The sequence below is a fragment of the Trachinotus anak genome, unplaced genomic scaffold, assembly GCF_046630095.1.
Source record: "Trachinotus anak isolate AG129_WGS33_773 ecotype Australia unplaced genomic scaffold, CSIRO_AGI_Tana_v1 ptg000032l, whole genome shotgun sequence".
NCBI classification, from domain to species: domain Eukaryota; kingdom Metazoa; phylum Chordata; class Actinopteri; order Carangiformes; family Carangidae; genus Trachinotus; species Trachinotus anak.
Window position 1 is genome coordinate 7,705,411 of NW_027273883.1, and position 25,449 is coordinate 7,730,859.

The 25,449-nt window shown below is 40.2% G+C and overlaps 1 protein-coding gene across 7 annotated transcripts in view; it reads left to right on the forward strand.

Annotated features, from left to right (window-relative positions):
- Window positions 1–25,449, forward strand: part of LOC139613564 (mannosyl-oligosaccharide 1,2-alpha-mannosidase IA) — a 182,322-nt gene that overhangs the window by 110,387 nt on the left and 46,486 nt on the right. For all 7 annotated transcript variants that reach the window (XM_071470328.1, XM_071470330.1, XM_071470323.1 and 4 more), the window contains one exon: window positions 10,585–10,665. In XM_071470328.1, coding sequence (XP_071326429.1) covers window positions 10,585–10,665 — 81 coding nt within the window. The remainder of the gene's footprint in view (window positions 1–10,584; window positions 10,666–25,449) is intronic.

Consider the following 25,449-nt stretch of genomic DNA (forward strand, 5'->3'; position numbering starts at 1 on the left):
CGGTTAAAAGCTTTTCTAAACAGCTGTAAACAGTTTTTAATCATGCTAAAAGCATGTGCCTACTGACGGCAATGTCAGTGTGTCGGTCCGCGACTCTGGTCAAAACTGAAATATCTCAACAGCTGTTAAATGTATCGCCCAGAAATTTGCTGCAGACATCCAAGGTGGTCAAAAGATGAATCCGGCCGACTTTGATCATCCCAAAACTTTCCATCTAGCACCACCAGCAGGTCAAAGTTTTCACTTATCCAGTAAAATATCTCAACATCTAATAAGTGGGTTTGGCACAAGACATTCATTGTTTGCACGTACTGACTTCACGTCTCCTGTGCTCCTGATTTTTCTTCTAGCACCACTATGAGGTTGACATTTGAAGTTTCTTGAGAAATTATTGTATCTGGTACACACACTCACACTCATGTTCGCCTTAGGATGAATTGTAACAACTTAACTTTAAGTTGAGCGCCATCATCAGGCCAAATCTCCACTTTGCTTAATGTTTTGGTTCACGAACAAATACTTGTAAAAGTAATGGCTGCCCTGTTACCCTCAGCTATATCTTGTATTTAGTGTTCATTAGCAAATGTTAACATGCTAACATTACTAATATGTAATGCTTATATGATCAAGGTTATCCCTGTTTAGCGTCAGCATGTTATCATTGTGTTTGTTGTCATGTTAATGTGTTGGATGTAGTATTTAGTTCAAAACACCACTGTGCCCTAAGTACAGCTTTGCAGAGCTGCTAACCTGGCTGCAGACTCTCAGCCCTATTTGTTTTGGGTTATTGTTTTGCCTGCATTTAGTGTTGTGGTCTGAAATGTGAAGAAAAGCACAGTAGGGGTTGTTTGAAGCAGAATGTATCTTGAAATAGTGGTGGAAGCTGTGCGCTGTGAGAAGCACATACCTCCCTGAAACATCCTGCAACACAAAAAAAAAAAAAAAAAAACAATCTCTCAGATCTCCCTGAAGTTTCCTCTGTCAACTTTAGACGTCTGTATGTCTGCATTAGCTTGAGGTCTCAATTTCATTACATTCAAACCATCTTTACAGCAGCATAAAGCATTTAGATTGAAAATAGCTCAAGTGCATTTATATCAGTGCTGTGATAATCAAGATGTAATTGACTTTTTGGTAGAACGAGCGCAGATACATTGCTTATTGTTGCTGCTGTTAATCTGTTTAATCTTAAAAAGGATACTGGGCCCAGAGGCCGGAAACAGTTTGTGCTGCCAGTTCAGAGACACAATTTGCACACACAAGAGACACACAAGAGAGAAAGTTTGGTGAGGGAGTTGATTTAAGAGAGGAACTTCATCAAATCATGTGAGAGATTGCCGGCAGTGTTTCATCAACTACTGAACAATATTGTGTGTGTGTGTGTGTGTGTGTGTGTGTGTGTGTGTGTGTGTGTGTGCTGACATCACGACACACATCTGAGAAATGTATTGGTGTCTTTTTCCAGCTTAATTGCCAACAAAAAAAGTTGTTGACAGAGTTCAACTTTGCATACGCCTCGGGCAAATTTGAAGTGCATGTGTAGGTTGTTCCTAAAATATCTTCAGCAGCCAAACATTCTGAATATATTACTTATTTTGAGAATGGGAATTTTGAAACTTGGATGTTTCATCACATCATTGAGTTCGATTTTTCACTCTTTGTCTGTCCTCATCCAAATGATGTTTTCCATCTTGTAAATAAGCCTGTTTGTAATCAGTTTTTAATGTTTGAGTTTGAAAGTGACAGCAGCTGGTAACGAGGAGACCAGGAGCAAGGTTGTTATTTACCTGTGCAGAGCTGTTTTTTGACCCCTAATGACCTCCTGTCTGCGCTAAACGAGACCCAACTCGCTCCCATTCGGAGGAGAAGCGGTGTCATTTACAGCGCCGGGATGTGCTTCAGTGAGGACACCGCGCCCCAAAGCTGAGGTCGAGCTGAGTTGACATTCTGTCTCAGGATGTGTAGGTCAAAGGACATTTTGTGTGGGTGTTTTCATCATTACAGATATTTATCAGCACGTTTTGTGTCACACGTGTTCTTTGTCCCTGTGGACTCGTTTGGCAGTGGCAAATGCTGACGTGGGACTACAAGGAGGGCAGGTGTGGCTCAGATTCAGAGGCTCTAATTTACCTGCAGTCTTTCAAAAATATCAATGACCTTATATGTTGAATCTGAAAAATGCTGAGAATATTGTTTGTTGACCTTGAAGATAAATTTGTAACAAATGTATATAACTGCTTTTGAGTTATACTGATATATACTTATATACTTGACTTATCATATATACTACCAACACAGCAGCAAACAGACAAAGTTAGCGGCTAGCTGGTGAACATACTGGAACCGTTACAGCAGCTGAAGAGCCAGATGTTTCCCTCAGTGGTTGGTCGAGAGCAAATCAGAGAGTGAACATTAGACTAACAGGTGGCCAGTGGTCCAGTGTTTGCCATATACTCTATAAGGTGATAATGTTGTGTTTACTGCTTCTATCTAATCTTATCTTACCACTTATATTGGCCAAAAAATACAGTTAACACAAGGCAACATATATGACTTCCAATAAACACTAAATGTCTTTATTATACATTAATTCATTATTGATAAATCATTTAGCAGCAAAAAGGACAAATATTTGTAGCTTTCTATGTCATTGTAAAGGGAATATTTGTGAGTTTGCACTGTAAGTGTGGTCCCTAGGAAATGAGTGAGATTTCCACAACCAACTGACATTTTGTGGACTCAATTATTAATTGACTTACTGGGAAAAAAATGTCAGATGAATTCATGATGAAGATAATTGTTAGGTGCATTTCCATGAAACAGTAACTGTAAAACAGGATGTTATGAGAACTCGGCTTCATCACAAGAACCCCTTCTGTTAAGAAAATGATCTGATTAGATTGTGAGCCACCTTCCTGCATAAATCTGCAAATTAATGGGAAAAACTGATTTCCTTGAAGCAACTATAAGTCATTTAGTTTCACTCATATACCACTGAAGACAAGTATATTGAAACAGAAATGTTTATAATTAATGCATTAATTAGCTCAGTTAATGGCCTCATCTGCATAACTGGGTGTTTAATAAATCAACGTGAATATCGTGGAACATTAGGCAGCTCAAGTGCCTCTTCTTTTTTCTTTTTTTTTTCTTTTCTTTTTTTCCTTGTCGGCAGTTTGGGAGCAAGTGAGGCTCCAGTGCCGTTGAGGCAAAGTGAAGGATGTGGCTCAGTCAGCGAGGCCAAATACAGTGGGAGGTATATGATGAGAAACAGAGGCAGACAGCTACACACAGAGACAGGAAGAGGGAAGATGGACTGCAGCGGGGTGAATAATAACGGCAGAGGGAGAGCGTAGCAAAGTCCCACGAGAGCGGAGCATTATCATAGAGGACTCGATGGGGAGCTGCTGCATCCCCCAGGAGAGCGCAGAAACCTGTACAGACAAGGCTGCTCTCCTGATTCTGCATGTGTGTGTGTGTGTGTGTGTGTGTGTGTGTGAATAGATGTAGAGAGAGAGAGAGAGAGAGAGAGCATCAAAAGATGAAGATAAGCTCTGAAAATAGACCAATGCAGATTGACAAATATTTCAGGATGCAGAGGATGTGAGTGAAAAAGATGAAGGGGTGATGGGTTGGGTTGTAATTCAGCGATAATTTATCACCCTGGCAGTGTTTGATTAATAATTCACCAGGCCGTTAATTTACGATTCAGGGGATTTAGAGGAAATGTTTATGATATGGCGTACATTTTCTCTTTTGGGTCTGCGTGTCTGTATGATGACGTTTAGGGAGACGTTACCCGTTGATTAACTACCATATTCTCTAAGCTAAGTGTTATCAAAGAAATAAAATAAATCATACCTGATGAGATTAGAACCATTAGCCAGTAGTTTATCTTAATGTCTCTCTGCTCGGACCATTTAATCAGGGTTTATGGTCTGAGATGGAAAAAGGAAGCTTCTACCCCTAGCTTGTAGTATATGCACCATGGGAATGTAACAAGATTGTAGCAGTAAGTAAAAAAAAAAAAAAAAGAAAAAGAAGTTTATGAATCGTGACTGATAACCATTACCATCTGATGTCAGTTAAAGTGTTGTTTGAAAAATCAGAAACAGTGGTTTTAAATTTCAGTGCAGCACAATCAATAACGGCTTCAGAAAGAGTCTCGACTCCCTGACGTTTTGACTTTTGCTGCAAAATTAGAAGGTGCTTCTCATTCAAGCCAACATAAGCTCTTTTTGATTAGGTTGTTTTAATTAGTTGTATTATTTATTGTACCATTAGGTTGGGTTCAAAGAACAACGCTACACTGAGTAATAAAATGAGATGGGAACGTCAGTCTTTTGGAACATGCTAATATAGTGTAATGATAGATGTCTGTTGGGGAAAAAAAAAAAACTTCACTAACACCATTAGACAAGCCTCTTTTAACAGCAGTTGTGGTCGTTTTAAAGCAATTTTGAAAATGCAAATATCCATAAACAAAATTATCTAATGCGTCATCACACTGTAGTCTATTTAAACTCTGATCAAACAATTTAAAACTGTACACTCATCACTCACTCTTTACAACAAGGTTAATGTTACCCACCTAAATATTAAGCTGTGTGGGCTCATCATTTTTTTCCGTCAGAGAAGGCATCTTTGCATGCTCCAGAGGTTAGCAATCATTAACGCTAATGTCGCAGACTGTTCTCACAGCTTGGACGCTGATCAAGACCATAATTACTGAACAATAAGAAAAAAGCAGCCACGGCTTTCTGTCCTGAAAGTGACCGGGTGGAGACGAGCAGCCTTGAGAAACTCCTTTTAGCGGAGGCCGCAGCTTTGAGTGTTGCAGCATGCAAGACTGACAGAGATTAGAGTAGCAGGATCTAATTGGTCTTTCATGATTTCTCCATGTTAATTAGTGATGTTAAGTTGAATCGCAGCCACTAAGTGTGACTCACCAGCTCTGGTAGGAGAGGCAATCATCTGCTTAATTTTTAGCCCTGGCTCATTGGGTAATTTTTTTCTGTCAAATCAGTCTAATTTGGCTTTGAAATGTGGGAGCTAGCTGAAACCTGGATCACGGCGATGCTGAGAGTCATCTGCCCAGTGACAATGATGCCTCTTTATTAGCAGTAAATCATTACATTAACATCTGAGCAGGACACACCACTGGGCAAGAGTCTTGTCAGCTCCCTGGCACACAGCAGCACAGCGGCCATGCCAATCAGGCTCACGTCCCAGGCAAATCTGGGCTGAATTTGATGACAATCTTTTCCATGGCTGTTGAATGCTCATCAACAGAGAAGCCAGCATCAGACACCGTCAGCAACATTGCATGGTGCTGGTGAAGCAGAAAACCTACAAGCTACGGCAGCATTGTATCCAATGAGTAATTGCACTCATTAATTCATTTTCCTTTCTGTCGTCGTTCCTCCTGCACAACCATCATTTATTATACAATTATACATTATGTAGAACAATTACAATGCTAATTTTTCTTCTAGTATCACGCATATTTTAGATATTTGAAGCATTATGAAACACAGTATCCAGTTGCCTATTTTCGTTCAAAATGATGAAAATGATAAGGAGCACTTTAACACCTGGAGTAGGGGAAAAAAAGATGTGTCCTTGGCTGGCTTATGTGGCAAATGTTAGCCACAGGTATACCTACACCTAGTCACCGGAGTTGGAGGGTGTGTAACCATGCTTCATGGCATCAGTGTGTCACTCACTTTTGACCTGATCAGGGAAAATCTTTATGCTAACATGCTAACAAACATCAGTGTTACCATCGTTGCCCAATGATTTACATAAATATAAATGCAGCCTGTAAACAGTAGGTGAATTTATTAGTAGTTTCGTTATTAAACAATCCTGTAATTGGTCTCTTTGCTTTCTCACCACAATGGAACTGCACCAGAATCTCCTTGGAAGCAGACTGAGATCCACCTCTCTAGGTGATCTTGGTCTGGTCACACCTGCTTTACACCACTTGAACTAACCCGGCAAACACTCCAGGGTTAACTGAATCTAACCAAACATGTTAGGTGTGAAGGCACCTTTAAGCTATACAAGGCAGAGATATTCAGTCAAAGCCTTTACTTGAGTATTTATAAGAGATTTCAACTGTTTGCACAAGTGAGAGGTTGTTTTGGTTTTAAAGCTGCAACACTGCAATGCAGATTTGTTATTGCTGTTCAGTGATGATGCGGCGGGCTGAGGAATGAAGGTAGACAGAGAATCTGGAGGCAGAGTTTCATCTGGGTGGCAGTGGTGGTGGGAGCTCCTGTGTTTACTGTGTTGTCTCCTTATAAGGTCCTCAGCATGAGCACTATGAGGAGAGGCAAAAGTGAAAACAGGTGTTATTAACTTTACCTGACTTCCTTGTCATGCTTGCAGGAGAGCAGTTATGCTTGCTGCACCGTGCATAAACGTGCCTCAAGGAGCTGCAGCACAGTTAAATTGAACTCGTTTTTATGTCTTAGTGTGTGTGGTCTACTTTTACAATTGCTTTTTTGGGGGGATAAATGTGGTTTTAGAATCCCTCATGATTTTCTTATGATTGACATATTATCTATTTGCAAGAAAATTAAACATAAAACATATAAAAAGAGCCTAAAACTAAATACAATTATGTTAAACTGTGATGACACGGTTCACATTCAGACTGTTACACCTTGGATGAAACTAAATGAGTTATGATGACATTTCCCATAATTGTCTTTGATCTGTTCTACATTGATTTTTTTTTCTCCATCATGAAAAGTAAATTTTGAGGAACTTAATTAATCTTTGAAACTGAAATCATTAATTTTATTTTCCCTCTTTTTGTCATAACTTTATTAGAATTGTGGAAAGAAAAGGGGGTATTATGATATTTCATTTATCCACATCAGCCAGACATGTTTGTCCAATGAACAGCTCAAGTGCACAGCCCTGATAGCTTTGCAGTGTTATTATTCTGTATTTTAATCAGAAACAAAACTTGGATAATGAATGAATGAATAAACACAGCAATTTGCTGGTGATTTGGACAAATTAAAATGTAAAGCTGGAAAAAGCCATTAAGATCTAGCCAGTTCTACAGTGAGCCATAGAGACAAATCCAGTCTGCTGTGCTGTTATTCACCTTCTGCACAGTTCAAATAAACACAGAATTTGTATTTGTTCATATCAGAACAGGCTCTCTTAATCTTTCTTGACATCTTGATTATGATGTGATGATTTAATAGATCTGTGTGAGTTGTACCGTTTACTGTGCATTTTTCAGAGCTTCAGAGTTTTATTTATTTATTTATTTATTTTAGGAGATTTAATGGAGATGCAAATCTGAACGGTTGCCCCATTTGCACTGAAACGATGTGTTAGTTGATACAAAAATCAACAAAACCCTTTTTATCAGAAACAGTGCCTGCAGGCTTGTTCTTTATCTAAGCGCAGTTTGTTGGGTCTTTGAATCAGTATGAGCGGAAGTTTTATACAAAGTCTGGTGAGTGATTTATTGGGCTTGTGCTTGGAAGTAAAAGTCTGATTAGCTAAACCTTTGTCAGCATTACTTGTCCTCTCTCACTGCACTTTCTGCCTGTCTCCCTCAGTGCCATGATCACTGGTGATAAATAGACACTCCATTCCTAATCACTGCCATCGTAGTACCATTACTGAATGGACCACTCATTTCAGGGTTGGCAAGACTGCTCAGCTCGGCCACCCTGCCAGAGGCGTCAGTGCTTTGTCTCATGAAATGTCACCAGTGTGCTGACTTCAGGAATGGAGCCAGCACCTTGGTTACACAACACCCCAGCTCTGCTCTTATTACCTGATTCATAGAGTTACATAACAAATGACAAGGACTCTGTATGTTAAAGGAAATTCTCATGTCTGTGTGGTAAATATGAAGCTGAAGCCAGCAGTTGGTTAGCTTAGATAACAAAATCTGCCTTCAAGCACCTCTGCAGGTGACTAATTAAGACATTTCAATCTGTGTGTTTAATACTGAAGTGTAAAAACAATTTCCCAAAATGTAAAACTGCTCCTTTAAAGAACACCATTTGTCAAAAAATGTGTGTGTTACTAAGAAATTTTCATAGTAGCATTTTGTTGGCTGCATCTAAGATATAGATTGAGAGACAAACACATTTAACGATTATTGATGCCAATTATTGATTTACATTAAATGTAATAATGCAAAATGGGATTAAGTGTATAAATATTTTAAAGCTAAGATATATATGGAGATAAATGATGCCATTGAACAGATGCCAGTGACTTCTCATCTCTACGCTGTTCCTCAGAGTGGAGCTAATTGCTCTCTCTGCCACCCAATTACAGTTTCCTTATCATACACACTTGAGATAGCAATTTCCTTCTCAATGGGTCTCCAAGTCAATGAGTACCAGTCTGCTTCAACCTTCAGCTAGCATAAGAGGCAATAATTATGGTGACACATTGAGACACATGCAGTGTTACCTCTTATTTCATATTTCATTTAGTAAAAGAAGTAGACCAAATACTTGGCAATGTTGGCAAACAAAAACAGCAACTTAGCAAAATCTCTCTCCTCTTGAGGTTTCATGGTTGCAGCATGAGAATATTATATATATATATATATATATATATATATATATATATCAGGTATACAGGTGTCTGTGCTTATTTTTGCGCTAAGCCTGGATATTTGTGCTTCTGCAGCAAAGAGCTTAGACAATTTCTATTGAAAATGCCTGCACTTAAAATATATAAAAACATAGAGCAACAGATGTTTTAAGATCTTATTTTTCCAAAAAGCATTAGGATAATTTCTGGGCAGGTTGTTATTAACAGCTGTGTAAAAATCACAGAGGAGTTGCCATTACTAGTAGCTCACACAGAAAAGTGCATAATCTACATTTCCACAGCAATAATTCCATCAGTACAACTCCAAAGTCATGTCAAGTCAAATTTCAGTGCAAATTTAGTGCAAATTTTAACTGAATTTCTAGAAAATTGGCAAAAGAAACTGTGAATGAATGCACGTTTCCATCCATAATTAGACTTAGATAAACAGTTGGTGGTACTAATTCTCTATTTGCGTGCCATTGTGTAATTTTCTTTTTCTTTTTATCACTCTTAAGCTACTGTTTACCGTTTAATTTACAGTATTACTGCAATCATTCAAGAAAAGAATCTTGGACATATCTGATACAGAACAGGATCCAGTCTAAAACTATTAACAGCTGACATTTCATAGCATACAGCAGAGGGGGATGAATAAAATTCAACTTGAGTCAGTAAACTTACTCTCTGTTAATCGATATTGCTTCGCAGCTGTAAGAGACTCTCAGACAAAAGAGGAAACAAAACACTGGGGAACATGATTACATGGCTTTAACTTTCTGGCCTGACTTTTAGAGGCTGGCCTGGTTCTTGTTGTTGATTTCTTTGGAGAGGGAATCTCCATCTCAACGGGCCTACAGAGAGAGGAGGGGGAGCACTGGAGCCTGGTTGTTAGAGAGAGCGCCTCATAAGCAGAAATTCACCAGTCTTATTCCCACAGTGGTGAATGTGTCCATCAACTGACAACCTGTTCCTGAAGAAAGACACTGAACTCAGCTAATATAAAACACAAGCAAAGTGTAAAATGACAACAATAATGAGTAAGGACTTACTTTAATTGTAAGAATTTATATTTCTAACCATCCCTCTTAACTATGTTGCATTTTGGGGTGGTGATCTGGCAGTGGGGATGGTGCTAACACACTGATACTGACGTTGGTATGTTGATGTTGGTAATTGCTGCTGATTTAAACTTGAACTACTTTACTGGCTTTATATCATCCTTGTGTTATACTGTCAGACTTATGAATACATCACAGTTTCCTGAAGAGGGATAATGAGTTTAATCAATCAGTAGAAGTAGAAGTAGAAGTTTTGTAGTTCTGTCACATCATCTGATAGCAACTGCATTTGCTGTTGTCATGGGGATTCACTGGGAAACGGCCGTTGTGTACCAGTACATGGCAAAGACTGTAGAATATGATATGCCTGAGAGAGTTTGTAATTGTAGTCGTTCTTAGAGACAAATTTTGGCTGCTGTAACTCTGATAAAACAATCTTGTGCAATTCTATATTTTTCTTATTGTCAATAAATCCCATGAAAAGACCAAAACCAACCATGAATTGATCCCACTAATAAGTGTTGTCTGAGTAGCATATTCACAGCTTATTCCTCTATGCCATTGACCCCCTTTAAAACTAAATACTGGACTGGTAAAGAATTAGAACTTCAGCCTTAAAGCAGTCTACATCAGCATGGCGTCTGAATATGTTTTGTGAGCCTACGTCCATGAAACAAACATTCACTGCAAATCGTCAGACCTGGATGTGATCAGTTTTGTTCGCACACCCTTGGTTTTCAAAGACTTCACAGCTTGACATGAAACATTTATCTACATCTGGGCAGCAGTATACCCAAGAGCTTTCAAAGGACAATTAATCTACCAGCTATCCCGGGTGTTACATAATTTCCACTCAAAAAACCATGGCTGATGTCAGAAAAACCTCTGCTGAATTTGACATTTGACAATTTGATCTCTCTCCCTCTTGGTTCAACAGAACGGCGAGGCATCGCTCTTTGAGGTGAACATCCGTTACGTCGGCGGGTTGCTGTCGGCGTACTACCTGACAGGAGAGGAGGTAAGATTAATAGATGTCTGTTATCCCCCCTTCTCTGGTGAGATCTGCTGCTTCCTTTATCCCCGACCAGCCCTGCAGTTTGAATGACGCAGAGGCTGCCTCTGAGTGTGACTGCATTTGTGTACATCTGTGTGTGTGTGTGTGTGTGTGTGTGTGTGTGTGTGTGTGTGTGTGTGTGTGTGTGTGTGTGTTGTGTCACGTCACGTCACCACAGTCATTTTTAAACTTTTTTGTTTGTTTGACCAAAACAATATTGGCTGTCTACACAGTCTATAAAAACCATTGTTTTTTATATGTATTTTTATTTATTTTTTGCTGATTTTGATTTGAAAACGTTGGATTTTCAGGTTGGTTCAAACTTGTTTTATGTCCACATACATCCAGAAGTTGTTGTGTTCACTCTACCAACCAAATTAGCTTTCCTATAAATAGTAAAAACACAGACTGCGGAATTACTGAGTTTTCACACTCCACTACTTTTGACAATTTGCTGGCTGACTTGTTCACTGTCTTACTGGGAGTTTAATTCTGGGTCAAATTCGGCTCAGGCGCTCTGCATTCAGTTGACAGACCGGTCCCGGATGTGTTAGCTTGTTGTTACAGAGGCTGGAGGTGTGGGGAGGCGGTTACCCACAGAGGTGAAATTCACCTCCTGGTAACTGCAAGGATGTCTTATTAACATGCTGTGTGTTTTCTCAGCTAGCTTGCTGACAGTCACTGTCAGAAATGACCTGGTTTAGTTCACAGTTGGACCTGGTGTGTGCACCCTTCAGCTTCATATTGTGGATGGGACCTTTTTAGACATTTTGGTAGTCTGTGCAGTCACAGGAGCCAATGGTAAGCTAGCTGTTGATGGTCAGTAAAAAATTAAAGTACTTCAAATTATCTCTAACTTTATACTACTCGTGTTCCATTTTTGTTACAGTATTTCAGTGTTGCTTAAGAGGTTAGAGAAGCAAGCTGACAGCAGAAAATTAAATGGTTAAATTTGGGAGGCAATGAATGAGAATTATTTTTGCTCTGTTCGAAGAACTACCACAGCTGTGTCCTTGAAGAAGCCACAGTCCACAGTGTAAGAGGCTGCGGTTACGATGGACAGCATCCAGGTGTGAAGCTGTGAAACTTTATGAGTGTGAAGCACGGCCTTGCCAGAAGTATAGAGGCTCTGTAAACCTTGGCTGGATAAATAAAGGTTTAAAAAGTGCCTGTGACAACCACACAGCACAAATGGTTCAGTTCATTATCACTGTATTGTGAAGTCGCTGGAGGTCAGCATGTCACCGTAATGAGCATCTGCCTGTAGCAGCCTCCTGGAGCATGCACACAACATACTCAGTAGTTGTCCTGTTTTGAAAAGTCTCCCGGTGGAGGAAGCTGAAGTCTGTGCAGGAGCAGAATTAATGGATAGTATCCAGTGACATATGAACACTCAAGTTGGTTTAATGGACATTGATTTGCAGGCCAAGCGAGTTGAAGGGAGAGCAGCATAAAAATTGTCCACCATTGCTGGATGAGTGAAATATGAATACATAGCTGGAGCACAGTACATAGTTGAATCCATTATTCCACATTTGCGTGCCAATAATGCGATGCAGAAAATGTTCTTCTATTTTATTCACTGGTCCATGGAAATTTCTATATATGGCTTTGATAATGACATTATCTAATATGAGTGTGTGGATGGGAGCGCACAGAGAATGAATACAGTGTATTATCCATGCTTTCAACTTCCTATGCCACACGAAGACATTAGTACCAACTAGTCTGGGTGAAGAAAATCTGAAAAAGGAGAAACCTTTATGCTACATTTGACGTCTTTTACTTTTACTCTTTTTGACCTCAGTCTGTGTTATTAGTGTCGACATCCATCAGTGTTGCTCTCTAAGTTTTGTTGAGACAACTGCAGCTCCTTTCCTCACTCTGTTTTCCTTGCATTTGGACTTTGTCACCATTCACAGTACACCATCATTCTCCTAAGATGGAGCACGCCATCCGAGTTTCCTGATGGACGTATCAATACCCTTTACACTGGTGCACTTATCCATCACATGGCTGACTCATGTGCTTTCTGTGAAGGGTCCCTGAGAGCGAGATTTATAGCTACCTGATCCCCCTCCCCTCGATTCCCCCATTAGGGTGTGTTGCTGTAAGTCTGCTGTTGATGAAACCGACAGTTTGAAGGTCACCAAGGATACACTGTGAGTGACTATTATGAGATTGTGGATCCAGTTTGACCAGAGGACATTGGGCAGCTGGTGCCGCTGTAAATGATTGCTGGGGAGCGGATGATGATTATGGCTCCTTGTGGGATGCAGTTTGAAGGAGAAGTGCTTGGAGCAGAACTGGAACAACACCTGACCATTAATAATCTCCTGTTGTTTTGATCGTATGTGTGCTGTTTATATGTGTGTTTTCTTTGAGGCCCCAGAAGGATAATGGCTTGTCTTTATGGAAGCAGTCCCCAGGTTAAATGTCTTGTTCATAAGGGTCTGGTCGTTGCCACCCCTGCTTCTTTTGCTGCTCTCTCATCATTCACCATCACACATGCCTAGCCAGGCCAAATTGCTCTGACACAAGTGGATATTACTGTAGACATTAGATGTCTGTGTTTCGCTGTGGTGTGTACCTGTTTAGCTATTTGTCTATAACTTAAGGCTGCAACAATTGTTGTCATTACAATTTCTCCTTACTTTTGGTTTGATCCTTTGATTAGTGTATAAAAAAGTCGTAAAATATTAAGGTGACTGTTAGCTTCAACAGTTAGCTTCATCTTAACATTCTGTTGCTAGTTGCGATTCATACTGGTAGTTTAACAGTGTTACATCTACCAAAAATGTATGTGCGTTGTTTAACTGCTCCCCAAAATTACCCTTGTAGGGGCATTATTATTATTATCATTAGATCTTTTCATTACTGCTCATTTGGGATTTGTTAATCCCAAATCTAATATATCAATTGAGTGCTAACCAAGGTAGCCATTACATTAGTAGTCTGCAGCTAATATGTTGCTAATACAATATTCTTGGTAGCTATTAATTTACTGTTTGGCCAACCATTATACATTTTGCTCTCTTTACTACTCTTGTGGACTTTGTGTATGTCAAATAGATTGATTACAATGTTGTACTTGCTATGGGGCAGTTATGTTTTTTTGTCACAGTGAAATTCATTCATACATCTTTGGGAAATATGTGGTCCCAGAAACTTGATGAATACTCAAAGCGGGTAGTTGTAAAGCTGGCAGTCTAGCTGCTAACATGCTAGCCAGCCAGCAACAGAGGATGGAACATATTGAGGAAAAGTTGAACGCAACACAAAAATTCACACTCAGAAAGCAGCAGACTATGTTTCAGAAGCTGGCACCTGTACTTCATAAATGGCTTAAATGATTAATTGACTATCAAAACAGTTGTCAATAAATTTTATTGATGACTACAACAACTTTCATCAAATACTTAAATGTTCATATGTATTTTCCTGCAGACACCTCCTCATCTCCATATAAGTTCCTTGGTGTTTATCATGGGAATTTCTCCTCTACATGGATCAATTTGTGATTGTGTGTTTGCCTCAGTACATACATGTGCATGAGCATGTGGGACTTTGCAGGTTTGCTTGTGCATATTCTATGTGCCCCTTTCTTCACCTCCATATAAGAACATGCATGTTAACTCAACCTCAGTTTCTCCACCTGCCTGCCCTATGTGTGCAGTGTGCATTTCATTTGTCAGTGTCCATTTATATGCATATAAACGTGTGTGGTGTTAAGACCTTGTTGTCTCATCCCCTTCCCTTTGCAAGAACAGAGAACAGTGAAGGGAAAAAGAAGGGGGGTGGGGGGAGGATGAATTCAATCAGCCTTGTGTGAAAATTGCCCATGGGCTGAGCCGAAGCAGCAGGGACAAAGGGAGGCAGCAGCCGGCAGAGGAGAAGAAAGACGTGTGTTCATATGCTCATCGGCAAGAGGAAAGAGGAGATGAGAAGAGAGGCAGAACAGGAGAGCTGGGGAAGAGAGAAGAAGTGTTTTCATATGCTTATCAGAAAAGATGACAGTACATGAGAAGGTGATAGAGAGAGGCAATGGAGGTGGGGAGGACAAAAGACAGAGAGAGTATAAAAGCAAGAAATAAAGACGTCATGATCAGTATATTTAGGGGCGGCCAGGGGTTAATTGCCCCTAACCTAATTTATCCTCTTTAATACTGTGGTATATAATACTATGGCATTCACTCATAGTATACTATCTGTAATCAAACCACATTCTCCAGTAGATTTCCATTTTATTTTACCTGTAAAAAAAAGTTTCATGACACTAAATAAAGGTTCATTGGCCTTTGGATGAACAGTAATTTATGTGTTTATAGTTTTCTTCTGGTTAAAGACGAGCAAAAAGTTGGAAGATAACAGTAATGGATTCTGCTGGCTGCCTTTAACAACTTAGCTTCATAATAGTCATGAAGCAGGGAATCCTCCAGAATGAAACATTAGCTGAAACAAGAAGCTTGTTGCCAGTTATTAAGTCAACAACTTCAGGACTGGTGGCTCAGTCCCCAGCTCTGTGGACAATCTGGCCAAGACACTTGAAGCCAAATTGCTCCAGATGTTTAGAACAGTGCCTTGCATGGTAGCTTGCTGCCACTGGTGTGTCATCGTGTGTGTGAATAGACGAATGAGAGGCAAAATGATAACAAGCTTTGTCATAATAAAGTCTATTTAATAAGAGTTGAAGGAAAACTGAAAATATTGGCGAAGAATTGTTAAAATTGTCTGAATTTATAGCAAACTTTGTCAAAAGATGGTGACTAGTCTTTTTTATAGTGACAGCGTTCCCAGGTACAGACTGCTGGGTGCCAGTGACAATCCATCAGCCAGGTACAATTTTGAATATAGTTTTCTCTGCACTTCATGGAGTTTCCAACTGCACTTCTCCTGTTGTTTAGAGAAGCAGATTCCTGCAGCAGACCAGATGATGACAGACAGCTGTCAGTCCCTTTGTTTATGATAGACTGGTGGGTGCATATGCTCATGATTTATTTATGTAGATAAACAGCTTGAGACTGACTCTAACTCAAGAGGTTTACAGAATATGTAGCAAGAGTTGGTCTGTTGCACAGAAAATAAAAATAAACATCATTTCTAAAATGCTGATAGTAAGCATGCATCGTGTTGAATTATTATCCAGGCTAGATAAGTCGTTAATTTTCTAATTTACATTTTTTGTGGTCAAAAGAAAAACGTGACCATAGCAAATTAAGTGGAAATGGAGAAATATATTATTAAAAATTCCTGTTTATCGGGGGGAAGGCCCCCTAAACTCCCCATGTAATTGGTCCTCTCCCATGTGTGAGGGACTATTTCTGGCCATCAAAGATGCAGAGAAGCAGAGAAGAAGAAAGAGAGACTGGTGGGCAGGAGAGTGAAGAGAGTGGAGAGGTAAATAGGCAGAGGGAAAGCAAGCAAGACAAAAGAAAGAGAAGAAAGAGAAATAGAAAGCCAGAGAGGGAGGCTGGGAAAAACGATAGTGACAGGGTGAAAGACAGAATAAAAAGAGAGGAATAAACAGAAAAGAGTCAGAGAGGGAGGGTTCATATTTCTGTGCTTTAGGCAGGTAAGGATTAAGAGTCAGACATTACAATCACTGGTAGCAGCCACATTATGAACCTCATTTTATTCTGCAAAATCCTGTCAAGCCAACAAATAAAGGTCAAAGCTCTCGTTCTAAAAATAAGCTTTCTGCAAGATTGAGCACAGCCACTGATATCAAGGCATATGTTTTCAGAGAACTGCTGCTGTGGTCCTCCTTGGGAGGAAATAAACACTTTTCTTATCTTGTTAGCTGGTTATTTCTATCCTGGGTCAATCACACAAGCCTCTAACCTCGCTGGTGGTCGTCAGTCCACCTCTTTTACATGTCTCTGGGACGACGGATGACCTCTTTGTGAATGTTGGGAGAAAATGAAAGGGCCCTCGACTCTAACCTTTTCTACTCTAGAGCACAACAGCTGAACATTAAGACACTGTGACACGCCAGGCTTTGTTTTGTTCCCCACTAAAGTTCATAAACTTTGATATTTGTTTATGGCCTACAGGTCTTTGTAAAATCTGGTGGCATCATATAAAAACTGTAATTTTAGATGTTTCTTTGGGAGAGAATGTGGTGTTTTAGGGGTATGGTGTTTGCACTAGTCCATGTTGTTTTCCTTCTAATTTGGGTGACCCACTTCTGTCTCCAAATATGGGTTTTTTTGGGTCATAACACAGGAGAGCGCGCACACACACACACACACACACACACACACACGCAGACAATATAAATATCACACACTTCACTTTAGGAAAAATGCTGTAAATTGTAAATTTCTCTCAGAGGTAACTGTTTATTTATTTTTCTCCATTTAGATGTTTTCCTCCCTGTCACGGCATCATTAAGTCGCATCATTAAGTGCCCAGGGAAACTCAGTTGTCACTTTAGATTGCAGTGTGTGCTGCATGTATTAACAGAGGAACAAAGTTTGCTCTTAGAATGAATGATTTGACCTTTAGTCGTCTGCTTCAGAAGATCATGCGGAGCAAATTGGTATTCATAACACAGCTAATGTCGACCAGTATGTCTTAAAACTCAATCACAACCTGATACGCGCGTGGAATATGAAAAGGATCTATCTCTGTACATGTGCAAGCATGTCTTGTCTTTCTTTCTGTCTGCATCTCTCATTCTTGCAGCGCCTCCAGAAAATTGCCAAATCCCCTGACATTCAGTGGTGCAGCTGAATTCAAAATGGGTTATACTGAGATGTTTTTTTATTTTTTATAATTCATATATTTAAATTATGATGAACAAAACATGCTGTAAACATTTCTGAAAATGTTATTAATTGAGGGAGTGAAATTTCAAATTAGTATTCAACCCTTTGGCTGTATTATATATTATAGTGCATGCTGGGGCCTGCTGCATGCTGGTGAAGATGCATTTCTTCTTTGGCACAACCAGATTATTTCTCACCCGTGCCTGTATGAAATTTTTCAACTTGAAAATTGTAAGCTTTACTACACTGAAGTGAAAGGAGTGATGCAGCAGAGATTTCAGTGCTGTAGGATGTCAAAGATAACACAGCAGCACAAGAGTGGAATGAGATTTTGTGTTTGTGCTGCCTGCCTGCTATGGCACAAGCATGTACTATCCTTCCCAGATTAAACAAACAGTGTGTGTGTGTGTGTGTGTGTGTGTGTGTGTGTGTGAGAAAACATGTTATTCAAGAGCTCACAAAAACTGTTTGTTGGGGATATGTTGGCAAACTTGACTTAGATAGAGATGAGTGCCTTGTTATCTGCACATGCTGTGATGTGAATTATAGTCAGCAAACGCAGAACTGCCACCATGTGCAACGGTGTACACGTGATGCTTCCTCTAACCCTATCTCCTAGGAGTCATGTTTATGTACTAATATGCAACAACAAATACATTTTGAATCACATAATCCAGGAAGCAGTTGCATTTCCCATCACAACATGATTGGAAAACAAATAGTTGTTTTTATTTTACAGTGCATCATTTCTGGGAGACCTGCTTCTTGTATGAATGGTAAAGATCGACAGATGGATGCTCTCAAGTCCGATAGAAAAACTGACAACTGGGGGCTTGTTTTTTACATTAAACATGATGGTGATTCTGCACCTCCCACTCATGCACATCAAAGTGCTGCGAGACAAAGAGCCCTGCTTTTAAAGGAACACAGAAACAGGTAATTTGTGTAGTCACGGCTGATGCCGGGCCCTGCCACACCTTCTGGTAATGTTTCCTCCTAATTTGACCTCATTTCCAAACGCGCTGCAGTTTCACTATTCGCCCCTGGTATTACCCAAATGTCAGCTGTCAGGCCAAATGCACCTGCACCACGCAGCACTGACTGTGTGCTTTGAACTTCGTGGCGCTGATTCACAAACATAATGTGATCTGAATTAATTTTTTGCAGAATCACCTGGGTGCAGTTACATCTTTTTTGATGTGTTTCTATTAATTTTGTATATCTGTATTTTGGGAGTTTTTCTAATTGTTTCTTGCAGATTTGCAGCTTGGCCAAGTTGAAAGGCTGCACTTCATGCTTCGTTTGCTGTGAGAGTATCTCACATTATTCATTGCATCGATTTTGTCTCCTATTCCTGCAGCAGGTCTTCCATAGTGTTTCAGTACTGGCGTACTCTGGTATCTCTTGGACTTTTTCTTTAAAACATACTTTGAAATCCTTGAAACAGTGTTTTTTTTTTTTTCTTAGAATCTGTGGCTGAGAAAAGAAGTTCAGCATCCATGCTGCACAGGTCTGATTGTGGAAGCTTTCTATTTGTTTGAGCTCAAGTAGCCAAAGACAGCCCTTTTGTGTTCGTCTGCTACTTCCAATCCCTCCTCTATCACCCACTGCGGCAGCTGGCAAAAGGGAAATTATATCATCCACCCTGCTGTGCATCCTAGTGGAAAGGGTTACACTGTAGTAGAGATAAATTTATGCCAGGTATTTTTTTTTTCTTACAGTACAATCAGTTACTGCATATGGGGAGTCAGTTGAATAAATCTGAGCCCCAGTGGTCCAGGGAGTGGTGATATTCATCAGAGTGTGCATGGATCACTTTTCAGCTGTCCTTTAGGGAGAGACAGGGACACCCCACCCCCCATCACACCGGCTGCCTCTTACATAAGCTGTGCTGAGAGGCGAAGAAAGATGGGGAAATGAAGTCTGGTTGAAATGGGAGCTACTGTATATGGTTAGCCAGTGCAGGTGGGGGAGATTGTAGATGGAGATGATTTATTGTGTAGATTATGCTGAGTGTGTCTGTGGTGGGAGAAGTGATTTGTGATTTAAGAGAATATATGGGATAACTGCGTTCACATAAGTGAAGATATCTGTGATAGTTTGGGCTAGCATGATTTTTAATGTCATGCTGCCATCTGAAAAATAAAACAACATTATGTGGAATAATTTTCAAAAAATAGTGATCGTGATTGTTACCAGTGTGTTTTTAGCCATGCTAGCAGCCTGGCTTTAGGAATGGCAATATCAGTCCATCCATCCATGAACTGTAATGACCTTAGAGATCTCACAACTCCAGCACCGCCATTAGGTGAAAATTTTAATTAGGTCTATACTGCTCAACCAGAGGCATTCCCATCCACCTCAGCTGGACTTTGTGTTTGATGCTAATGAGAAAATGGCAGGATGCGAACACACTAGACTAAGATGGTGAACACAGAAAACATTATACCTGCATATGATCAGCACATTGGCATTGTAACACAAAGGTAAAATATGTGGTTTAAGTGGTGTATTATATGTCGATTAATTATGGTGTCATAACTAGATTTGAATATCAATGTCCTTTGTGCATCTCGGATAGAGATTCAACGAGTAATCATTTAATGGATTAACTGTTCGCCAGAAAGTTAATCAGCAACTTTACTAAATAATTACTTTTTCTTTTTCTTCTACTTCTCTGGTTCCACCTTGTTTGGGTTTTGGACTGGGACAAAAAACACCTGAAGATGTCATTTTAGACTCTTTAGAAATCACCTCACTATTTTCTGGCATTATATGGACTAAATTATTGGCAGTTGTAGTGTAATGTAAATAACTAAAAGTAATTTCAGTTTGTGATGTATCTCAGCACCTTACATTCCTCAGGGACTGGTAGGAATTGGCATTTGGCTGCCTTCTGCAAGTGTTAGCGAATTAAGGAATTCTCTGCTTTGCAAAATGAAAATGGGAATCCATTTACCCAACGCCTAGTAGTTTGTAATTCTGGCATTACAATAGCTTTAACACTGAAGTCGGGTAAGATAAATTAGTACAGTAAGTGTAAATGAGCCTGAACACAAACCTGTGTGCCTGTATATTTTTCATGTATGTGTGTGATCTGCTGCCTGTGTCTGAGCAGCGTACCTGCCTGTGCATTTTATCTGTTTGTCTCCTTTTGCTGAAGAGACGCGGTCTTGGAAGAAATTTCATTTCCTCAGATCAAAGTGAATCATCATAATCGCACAGTAACCTGCCGTGCTCCATAGTCCCTGCCGCAGGCTTAGCCGTGAAAGGAAAGCTCCCTATCCCAAACCTCCATTCTGCTCTGTGTACAAACACCTAATCCCATTTGTGCAGAGTTAAAATAACTGCGCTTCGCTGCACTCTTACATCTTTTAGTTGTATTATAGAATTAAGAGGCACTGGATAAGAACAACATCTCATAACCAGCCGCTCACACATCCTGCATTATAGCTTGTTCAGATGTTAAATGCACCAGAGCGTCCAGCTTATTTAATATTTGTTTGGGTCTTGTACAGTTGGCTAATAATAACTCACTCTCTGAATAAATCTGTCACTCAGCAATAAGCTAGCAGCCAGGACTGCAGCCAAGCCGAGCTTCTCTGTGGCTGCTTGAATTACAACACAATTAAAAACACGAATACTGTTTTTGAGCTACTAGAAAAACACAGGCTCCTTTTCTTTTCTGCATATCATTGTCCTTCATGTGTCCCCACCTTCTGTCAGTCAGCCTATTAGTTTTCTCCTTGTATAAACCCTTCAATTAGTCTTTTTTAGCTGTACATAACATCTTGCTGAAGTAATTGGACTCAGCCTCGGAGAGCTCTGGCACCAGCCCAAATGAGCCCAAACCTCAATAGAAGCCCTGTTGAGAGGACTGATGATTTTTTTTTTCTTTCACAAGTCATTCTAGTCAGAAAGGACGCGACACAGGCCAAACAAATCAAATCCAGGGGATCGTTAGGTTGTTCCTAATGATGTCAGCCTTGTAGCATGCAGGCCTTTTCATTCAGACTTTGCATAGCTCACAGCCCCGAGGGCTTATTTACAGGCTTCAGTGGACTTCTCTGTCCATCAGCAATTAAAGGAGAGAAAAAGAGCCTGTTCCTGCATTTGAGGATGAACTGAAGACATTTAAACAAAATCCAAGTATTCAGAATATATTTTTGATTGTTAGCAGGCAGAAAGAAATGACATGTTTTTAGCTTAAAAAATTAACTTTTTTCCAAGCCAAGACAAGGATTGCTTCTGGATGCAAAGACAAAAGAATCTGATTTAGTAGAAGAGGCAGATTATTGCCTCAGTACACCATACAGCGTTATTTAAAGGGTCAACGAGCTGGCTTTTAACAGTGAAAGTATTGATCCTGGTGGCTTTGGCTCCAATCAATGCCTTCCTGGAAACCGAGTGTCTGTGCATGGTGGGACTGGTGGCTGATTTGTCGCCGGAGACGTTGAAAGACTTATGAACAGAGATGATGTAGATTTGCAGTCACAGTGAAATACGTGAAGAAACTAAAATAAATTCTCGTTAGTAACCAAAGATTACATAAAGAATAGTAGATGCGACGGCTGAGCATCTGAATGTGTTGAACCCTACATTGTTGTTTCCATTGGTTTGGTTTGTGTTTTTCATACTTTTGTGTGTTCAGTGTGAGCTGTGCAGAAGCCAGAAATGATATCGAGTAAAATAGCCACAGCCAAACTGAGAGTGCATTAAGTTTCGCCAGGGGTCTTGTCTATGGTTTTGTTGAAGCTGAAAGGAAACAGAGATGCATGGACATTTGAATTGGTAGCATTTTGTTTTTCAAGCCTAAACAAACACCATCCCTCACACTGCCAGGAAGGTGTTTTTAATTCAAACAGTGTTGGCCGTAACCGCTCCTTATTCAAAACAAGACCCCATGGAATTGGTTTGGGTGGCGGCCTCTCTAAACACGAGCCAGAGAGATAAACACATGTGCAAGTGTGAGTTTGTGCATCTTTGTGTGTCTCTGTGTGCATGTATTGTTTGCGTACAAAACAATAACTCCTCGCCAAATAAGAAATCTGCAGCACAATGAATATGATGTCCCACACTGAGCAACATCAACAGTGTCACAAAGAGGAGCGTGAACAGGGGACAGGATGGTTGCAGCCTCAGAGCAAACAAGCCTGAGCAGAGCAGCAAAGATTGTTGACAGCTAAGCTGATTCAAAGTGGATTTTGGGTCAAGAGGAAAACTTGAGCTGTAATATTACCACAGAGGCAGCATGACAACAATATGAAAAATAGTCCAATTTGGTCGAGAGGACTAAGTCTGTCTTATTGAATTCCATTTTAGCTGATTAATGTCTCTGTTCTGTCCCCAGCACAGCGATACAGAGCAAACTGCCACAGCTTTTCAATTCCAAATGTAATGGAGTGTGTGTTTTTCATGATGCTGCAGTGGCCATTAATTAGGCACATAAAAAGCAGCAAATTAATTGTGGGACAGGTTAGAAAGCCTACTTGCAGTAATCAATTAGATGATAAATAATGAATGAAATCTCCCCATTCGTAGCCCGGGGAAATTCAATTATTTATCATCCTCACGTCTTCCCTGAAGGAAGCTGCACGTCTGTGTAACTGCTCAGGTAAATTATTGGCTTAACATCTTTACCACAGACGACTATGGCTTTGTGTGTGCAAACAGCAAACCTCCAGCCACAATGCACACAATAACACATACGTGCAGACACCCATGCACACACAGGCACTAAATTGCACATTATCTTGATCCCAGGCGGAGGTGGTAATTGATCTGTTTCTTCATATTTAGTCTAACACAATTAGCTAATGGACCAGGCCTCTAAGAAGTCATGCAAGCAGAGATTTGGAAGCACTCTCCTCAGAGCTGATGATTGGGGAGGATGAACGGCCGCCTGGGCCGGGGCTGGCAGTTCCTTGCTCTTCTTCACCAAACAAATGGTCTCCCACCGACTTAAATGTATCATTACGGCTGCAGTGCATGTCCTTTTGCTTGCTGTGTGGGTAATGGAGCTCAGTCTTGCTGGTGCTGCTGAGATGTCCTTCAGCTGTCAATCAAAAGGATGCGTCCAGACAGTGGTCCCTGAGAGATGCAATGATGATATACTGTCTAGTGGAAAAAAAATGATATTGAGTTTGCGCCAAAGTTGCAGTCATGACTTGCAACATTAAGTTAGGCTTTGCTTGAACTGTATTTTCACCTCCTTATTTATTTTCTTTTCTTTTTTTTAATCTTACTTCTGTCCCTTTTCTCTCCTCAGCTATATCCTCTTTATCTTGGTTGTAACATTACTCCATGTCCCTGCCAGCTGACCCCCCCCCCCCCCCCCCCCCCCTCCCCTCCCCTCCCCTCCCCTCCCCTCCTCCCTTTTACTGTATTTTCTAGGAAAGGTGCAACTCACACACAAAGTGAGATTGCTCTGGGATAAAGGAGTCAGCTCACAGACTCCACCCGAGGTAGTTACGCTTCAGTGTGCGTCTGAGGAAAGAGGGGACGTAAACAGAGTGTCCCCCCGGGCCTGTGGGAGAGTCTGTGTTCACAGCACGCCTTCAGCTAGGCAAGTTCATACATCTTAGTGCTTGGGTGACAGAGTTCTTTCTCTCGATCTCTCACTTTTCTTTAGTCTGTGCAGGCAATTCAAGATCACATACAGTACACCAGCATTCAAAATACTATTTCTGATGAACCGAGCAGGACGAATGTGTCTTTTGCTCCTCTCCGGTCTCTACAATGACCATTTTTGTTATATCTCTTGAATCTGAATCTTGAATCTCATGGTCCCTCATGGCTGCTTGATGCGGAACCATTCACACAGAAACTCTCCGGGGCTTTTTCAAAGAAAGCTTCCATCTGTGTACTGACGATAAATTATAATCCTGTTTCCAGTATGAAAATGAAATATTTTTCCTTCTCAACTCTTTTTATCTGCTAATATGAATCTCTTTGTTATTTTTTTTTCCCTTTCATCTCAAGTTATCTGTTGCGGTGCTGCAGTCCATCGGGATGAAGGGATGAGATTAAAGAATAGACTTTTCTTCTGCGATTTCCCATGATTGATTTCTCTCAGGCGCTTGGCAGTTGGAATTATAATTCCAACTGTGAATTCATCCACTTGATTTGATTCTCTGCACGAAATGCTTTTAATACTCACAATCCCATGGAGCAATCTATGCCTTAGTGAGCAGCAAGGCCGAGTATGGCCGTCAGTTGACTGATGTCTCACTGCTACTGCAGTCGACATGCAGCTTGTGCCATACAACTCATGATCAGCCTGTATAACTGTGATCTACAGTCTGTATTATCTCTGTAGGTGGTCCGATTGAAGTCAGACAACACATTTACTAATGGCAAGAACAGATCACACTTTGATGGCAGCAAAAAAGCCCTTTCTTAGAGAAAGAAATGCAAAAAAAAAAGTGTTTTACATCTGTGCCCTGCAACAGTCAGTGGTGGGGTTTTGAAAGACATTCATCTACCAGTCACAACTCAAGGTCTGTCTGCCTAGTCATGCAAGAAAATCAAAGCTGTGCAGCCACGGCGTGCTTTTTAATTCCAGGAAAAGCTTGTAGAGTACAGGACACATGTTCTTTTAAAGCAATTTGCAGCTTCACATTTACAGGCACGCATACTCACATACAGTTGTAAATGAAATAAAACACCCGTTCAGTGTGTTGAAGTCAGTATAAAATCCTTATAAGCCAAATTGTACTGAAATTGCAAAGCTTTTAACGTGAGAGAGGTATTGATTCAACTTTCTGAAGCTGTTGTTTGTGGTGTTATAATATTGTACTGGAGTATACCATATTTGAGGTGGAGCCGATTCAATCGTATAATCAATTAGTTGAAAGATAGAAATTTAATCAGTAGCTATAGATTCATGTTTTAAGTCATTTTTTTCCTGCAAAAATGTCAAAGTTTCTTTGATTTTTAGCTTCTCAAATGTGGGGATGAGCAACTTTTCTTTGGTGGA